The sequence below is a fragment of the Pholis gunnellus genome (assembly GCF_910591455.1).
Source record: "Pholis gunnellus genome assembly, chromosome: 24".
In the NCBI taxonomy this organism is placed as follows: Eukaryota; Metazoa; Chordata; class Actinopteri; order Perciformes; family Pholidae; genus Pholis; species Pholis gunnellus.
Genome location: NC_136551.1, coordinates 10,163,076 through 10,170,159, shown reverse-complemented (window position 1 = coordinate 10,170,159; position 7,084 = coordinate 10,163,076). Strand labels below are relative to the sequence as shown.

The 7,084-nt window shown below is 47.0% G+C and overlaps 1 protein-coding gene across 1 annotated transcript in view; it reads left to right on the top strand.

The window, feature by feature from the left end:
* The window catches only part of LOC306715495 (gamma-aminobutyric acid receptor subunit beta-3-like), a gene marked incomplete at both ends in the record, with an annotated part of 48,856 nt that overhangs the window by 18,896 nt on the left and 22,876 nt on the right, over positions 1 to 7,084 (top strand). The window contains 3 exons of the mRNA XM_079185884.1: positions 430 to 477; positions 2,285 to 2,376; positions 2,529 to 2,596. Coding sequence (XP_079042010.1) covers positions 430 to 477; positions 2,285 to 2,376; positions 2,529 to 2,596 — 208 coding nt within the window. The remainder of the gene's footprint in view (positions 1 to 429; positions 478 to 2,284; positions 2,377 to 2,528; positions 2,597 to 7,084) is intronic.

Below are 7,084 nucleotides of genomic sequence, written 5' to 3'. Positions count from 1 at the left end.
GGGTTCAAATAAACCCTCTCTGGCAGAAAGCCCCGAGGGCAAACTTCTCTCACGTGCCGACCGGTTGGAGGAGTGCGTGTGAGGGGGGTGGGGGTGGGGGGGCTCTCCCTCCGGAAAATAGAATGCCTTTCAATATTGGCCCTGCAGGCATCAGGCTGTTTTAGATGCTTTATACTGCGGGTAAACTGAATTACACAGAACAAATAACGCACATAACAGATTCAGGGAGGGTTCATTGAATACATGAATGCAAATTAAAAGCAATGAAAGCTTGACCTAAAACGGGCATTTTATAGCATTAAATATTCCTTTATAATAGATATTTGTTTGTGTTATTAGTTGCGACTGAAGTGACTAATCACCTTTAACGCGTTTCCATTGGCTAAACGCTCTTCTATCATTAATGATGTCATCATCCTTTTCTTCCAGGAACGCTGTTGACGGAAACAAGAAGTTGTTCGCCATCTATGACACGAGGTAGGAAATGTCACCACAACAACACACACATTATTTATTAATGAGGTTCTGCAACTGTGAGCGATGCGCGCACACGCACGCGGTCCTAATTATCCGCAGAATGTCCGGAGACTTCAATATTCCTCAGCCTAAATAATCGATGGCAGAGCCCCACATTTTAGAGAAGAAATAGAGACCATTACATGCTACTAACAGGCTAATCAATCGCAAGTATCGATTCATTGGTTGATAAATACCACATGTCCCTCATCGATACAGTTCGGGTCCCGCCATTTTTATAGATAACTCATGGGAAGGGAATTGGCGCAGATGGTGTGAGGAGCACTCTAAAAAATGTCCATCTTAACAAGGCAATTTTGGTGTAGGAAAAATGAATTGATTAAACTTTATTTTTCTCATAATTGTTTTGCCTGTTTCAGTCATTTTATAGCCTAAAAATAGTAATAAAGCTGGAACAGGTCAAATTATTCAAATAATAATGCAACAAATGGAATACAATCCTGAAATAAAATGTGTCCTAAATGAAAGTGAAACTATCTCACAAATTAAAAGAAAACAAAAATATTTAAATGGTTAGCAGTTTTTGTCATGGGGAGTATAGGCCTACCAATTACTATAACCCCGATGATGTCAACAGAAAGAAATAACCCTGAATCATGTCGTCATCTTGAATTGGGCTCGAGGCTTCACATTTTTAACCGGAAAAAAGTCTGCGTTACAAATTCGAGTTGGACAGATGCGAGCATTTACCCTAGAGTTGGCTGAAAAGATGCTGCCGAGTTGCATTGTGGGAATCGTAGGATCCAGTGTATTTGAATCTCGTCACATATTATAGGGACTAAAAGTTAGGATATCTCTGCCTCGGCTGCTTTGATTGCTGCCCTTCTTTTTTTAATCTGTCTATTGAGAGCTGCACAATTTAATGAAAGTGACTCGCTAAATAGCTGGAGTGACCCTTTAAACACCCACATCCTCCCAGTTTACACGCATAAATAGCTTATTGGCAGTTTATTTAAAAAAATAAATATTTAATATAATAATTTAGGAACAGGTCATAGATTGGGAGGAAGTTCATATGCACTAGAAAGAATAAGCTTTACCTAAAAGAAAAAAAAGAAAAAAGAACCACCCTGAGTAAACGGACTGTATTGCAGCTACTGGTGGGCACTTTTTTTTACAGTGTAAGCGTTGAGCTTCGTCTCTCATTTGAACAAGCCGAGTGCCTTCACCGCCACCACCAGCAGCAGCAGCAGCGCCGCGCACCCGCCTCATCAATATGCGCTTCAGCTCCCCAACGTAAGAGCCTCTTCATCTCGCACAGCCGGAGACGGCAAAGGGAAACGCGGAGCCGGGGGGTTTTCAATGCCGGTGGAGGCGATGTATGCCCGCATTTCATATCTGACTCCATCCGCGGCGGGCTGCTGACTTTTACCCCCCCCTCACCTCCACCCCCCCTTTTCTCAGTCGACTTTCTCCTCTCGGGCAATCAATGGATTTACTCTGATTTTCAAGAGCGCCGGGAACCGTCTCGACTGTTGCTGCTGTTGTAAACATCGGGGAAAGAGAAAGGGAGAGAGAGAGAGAGAGGGAGGGAATAAAAAACAAAAACAGGAAGGGGTGATGTTTGCTCTGCACAGGGTCCGTCAATTCCGCGTCTTGTCCGCGCTGGTCGTCGGTTCGATTGTGTGCTGCGCGAAGAGGTGAGTGCTTTGGTCTTTTCTGTGAAGTCAAGGTTATTTGCCCGGGTTGATTGACACGGGAGTCAAGGTGATGTCCCCCCCCCCTCTCCCCCCTGCTGTCATTCCAGAGTCAACGAACCAGGCAACATGTCTTTCGTGAAGGAGACGGTGGACAAACTACTGAAGGGATACGACATCCGACTGAGGCCGGACTTTGGAGGTATGTGTTGCTGCGTTTTCCTCCATCAAATGTCCCTCCACGTCACATAGGTGGCTTTATTTTTTGGCGCCATTCACAGTGTGGTCAGGTGCAGAGGTGTAGGCCTATATAAATACATAAATATATGTATACACATGTTTGATCTGTTCCAGGGGCCCCTGTTGCAGTCGGGATGAGCATAGACGTGGCCAGCATAGACATGGTGTCAGAAGTCAACATGGTGAGTGAATCTGCACATTGAACACTGTTTCTCATGTGTTTACTCAGCCGCATCACACACACACACACACACACACACACACACACACACACACACACACACACACACACACACACACACACACACACACACACACACACACACACACACACACACACACACACACGGTCCCGCTGCTTCTGTACATTGGCGCTCACAGAGTGTGATTTCCTGCAGGCCGCCTCGCTGTAGTAGGGAAGTCCTGATGTAAATCCCGTCGTTTTTCCCTCGCAGGCCATTATGTGATGCCCAGATGGATGGGCTGGGTTTCCTGTAAGCAATAAAAACGTCTTTATCTCTCACACACACACACACACTGCCAACACTGTGTTGGCTTACACGAGCAGAACCGCTCGGGCCGGGTGTAAAAAAGAGAGAAAGGAAAAAACACAATACAGCTTCCAACAATGCCGATCCTCAGACAGCGGCTCGCTTACAGAGGATAGATTAGAGCTGCAACGCTGGGTTTTTTCTTTTCGCAATCAATACGGTCCACATGCAAATGCATAATGCGGGACACGGAGTGAGGACAACATGGACTCCTCACTCTCAGTTGAAATGTTTTTTTATTGCAGCAAGAAGAAAGCTGTGCTTGTTAACCTCTGGAGCCACAGTGTTTCAGGCGTGTCCTCCCATGAGGCCCCCACTGAGCAGAGAGCTCTCAGGGCACTCTGATTGGATTTGCTAATTTGCGAGCTGGACGTGACCACGCATCCCCCCCCCCCCCAACATGCAGGAAAAGTAACTTCAGGCTATTGCGTCTTAGAGTGTCAGCCGCTGATGACGTTAGGAAACACTGTGACGCTGTGTCGCCCCATTGGCCGCGTCCGAGTGGAAAGGCTTTTTGGATCCAAGCTCTAAAAACCCACGAGCCACAATGGCTGATTCCAGATGAACACCTCTGCTCCCACACGGGTTCACGGGCCATTGCCTGCATGCTTTTACAACAATACAGTCGAGTTACATTCAGGTCAGTCAGGGGTGCAGTCGTTTTGGCACCTCGACCTCTGTACGTGCACGCCATCACGGTGAGGGGAGCATCATTCCACACAGCGCCAGTTCCTTATTGACCGGATCTACTGTAGAGGGAAAACAAAACGCTAGATTTTTACTGCACCATACTAGAAAAGGATCACTATTCATCTGGTGGGAGGTGTGTGTGTGTGTGTGTGTGGGCGGGTGTTGATCAATAGTAATGACTCAATGGTTTCTTCACCCGGTGACTCCTGGCTTTGACTTTCCAGTCTCTCTCCAGCACTCAGGGCTTTGAAACAAGAGCTTGCTGTTCTTTTGTATTTCAACTTCAACCAAAGCAACTCCCAGAATTTACATTTATATACGAGTAGTTAGTTGTTTTTTGGGGGGGGGGGGGCATAATTGCTGCCCAGGTTATATTTACATGAAGTGACATTTCTCAAGCAAAGACAACATATTACCAATTTCCATCGACTCCGTTGTGAGGATTTGCTGTTTTTATTGTCTTATACGACAAGTTGAAGACATGGACTTGGCATTTTCATTCTTTTCTGACATTTATTATGGCGTATTAATTGGTATATTCGTCGTTATTTCTTTACACTTTTGATCTTGTTACCCTTAATCTTCCTACTTCATCTCCGTCTGTGCTTTATGTTTTGTCACCTAAGTGTCAGTTGCAAATTAGTAGTAAATAAATAAACAAATGTTTAAAACAATATCTTATATTTTACAATAAACTCTACTGTTTTAGCCGAGCTTTTATGAATAAAAGCTTAGTTTGCCACCAGTTCAGTTGCTAACGTTAGCTTGCAAGCCAAGATTGCTATTCTCCGCAGAGCACACGAAGGCCAGGCAATCAGACGGAGGAGATCACACGTAAATAGATAATTAATTAGGTCTGTTTCTCATCGCCAAGCAGTGCGCCGGGGGAGCACGCACGTGTGTCTGCGCCCGTTAGATGAACAATCCCCCCCCCGGCTGTGATCCAGTGTTGCAGCCAAAACAAGACCGGTCAAGCTGTTTGTTGTTTTTTTTCGCACCAGCTCTTTGACATTTGGTGGACGCTTTTTCATCCGACGCCGGGGCCCGTCTGCGGCTTTAGCATGAGGGATTTCTCCAGCGGGAAACGGATAATGAGCGCTTTTGTCCCGACTGTGACAGCGCCGTGGTTTATCCACCGAGCGACACCAAACAGCACAAATGCTGCTCCCTCTCTCTCTACTTCTTTATTTTGTCCGGCTCCATCTTGCATTAATCTCTGTAAAACTTCAGCTGCCGAATCCACTTCGCCCACGGGCATAACTGGGAAAACGTGTTTTGAAAAGTTGACAAGTACTGCTTGCTTTGCTGAAAGGAGGCCCGGATCCAATGCAGCCTGTTTTACAAGGAGCGCAGATTTGCAGAACAACGCTGCCAACATTTTAGACCTGATGTGAGGCTCTCTCTCTCACACAAAGAAGGAAAAACAGAATAGTACAGCACTGTACGGTGAATCACAAGCGTGTGGAGGGATGCGGTGGCTAAGGCGGAGGTGAACGGGTAGAAAATGAGTGTGAGTCAATAACAGAACTATTATTATTACAAGGTAATATATGCGTGCATTCGTGCATGTGAAAGTGGAACAGAGAGAAGAGTGATTGACCCTTGTTAAGGGTTGGGATCAAACATAGAAACAGATGCTTAGTCTATGCGGGTCAAAGAAGTACTACATCAGGGACTGAACATAAATCAAGCACAGAATCCCCCCGGACCTTTATGGATAGAAGCAATTACATGATATCTCTACCGATAGTCATCGCGTCTTCACTTTAATCTGCATTGTAACAGAAGGTAAATCTCCTTTAGTTACTATTGATAGCTGTGCCCGCTCAGTACTATATTTTGAGATCTTGGACGGAGGATCCAAAGGAAATCCTGATAGATAAAACGTGAAATATTAGACCCAACCCCCCCTCATTGCCCCAATAATTGCCTCCTAATCTCAATATTGCTGATTAAGAGCAAAGTTTAACATTCACCTGACCCCGATACTGTTCAAACCTGCGAGTTCATTTCATTAACCCATGCAGACCGAGTCAAAGACGATCTCTGCAGCCCTGGGAATTCAACTGGACTTAACACACCAGACCGGAGACGTAAAGGGAAGCGGAGGACTGTAAGATCTAGAGATGTATTGAGCGCCTGAGTGAAACAGAAAAGAGCAGAGAGAGCGAGGGGGGAGAGGCAGAGAGGGGAGGGGGGAGCCAATCGAAACACCCTGCGAGAGCTCGCGAATGCGGCAGCTGGCTCAGGCCCCGAGGAATCCACCTGGCGGGGCAGGTCGACCCAGAGTCCGCTCACTCCGGCGCCTTTTTCGCGGGGCGCTGGGGGCCTCCTGCGCTGGCAGATGCTGATGCGTCTGAGAAAGGCGCACTAATTACCTCTGAGGTCTGTTTGTGGTTGGGTACCGGGGGCCCTCCGACGCGTGCTAGGACGAGATCAGAGCGAGGCAAAATAGATCTGTGTGTGCTTTCGCAAATGGATCCCTTTGAAAGATTTGAGGGGAGCTTTTTAAAGAAAAAGGCTGTTTATGTCGGACAATTGGTTTAACGTAAGGTTCGGAGGTGGAGATGAAAGTTCAGCTGAATTAACAGCCGCACAGTGTTTGCCTGCGTTCAAAATGTTTTGAGTGCAAAACAGGGGCTTCGTGTGTAGGTGTGTTTTCATTATCACGACCGTCCTCTCGCAGGAACGGACCAAGCGTGATTCTGCGATGCAGCGGGAGCTACCGAGGCCTTCACACCAGCCCGTGATCCGCACCTCATGATCAGAATTATGGGGGGGGGGGGGGGGGGGGGGGGGGGGGGGGGGGCATTAAATCACAAAGACGGTTGGCGCCCCTCGCGCGGGGGAAAAGGTCAGAGTCGGTCGCTGTGAATGTAGTTTGCAGTAACAGGCTGAACCAGCTAGTCATCCGTACACCCACGGCTGAGTGTGGGTGTCAAAAAGAAGAAGAAGAAAAAAATCTGTCATTATGGAGAGGTGAAAAGATCTCTCTCTCTCTTCATCTCTCTTTCTCCAAATGTTCCCGCTGCCTATTTTTCTTTTTTTTCATCATTTTCAGAGTGCACCAGTAAGAAAACAAGCCCATGAAGCCCAATCCCAGTCACCAAGGTGTCCACAGACTGTCCGCTGCATTGCATACATCTTGGATTCAGACATTGCCTATGCACACACTTTGACCCTAATTATTTGTATATGGTCTTCCAGCCATGCAAAAAAAAAAGAGCAGATCTTTTTTTTTCTTTGGGCTCTGAGTGTGGCTTAATATACCCCCGTGTCTTTTATCCGGCATCCGGCTTCCTGCCTGATGGAATGTAATTGGCCTCAGGAGAGCGCGCGCTGCAGGGTGAAGTGATGAGCACGGGGGTTTCAGGGTAAGCGGAGCTGGCACTTCCTGGTCTGCGCTGCCCGACCGGCTGGCCGAGAGGA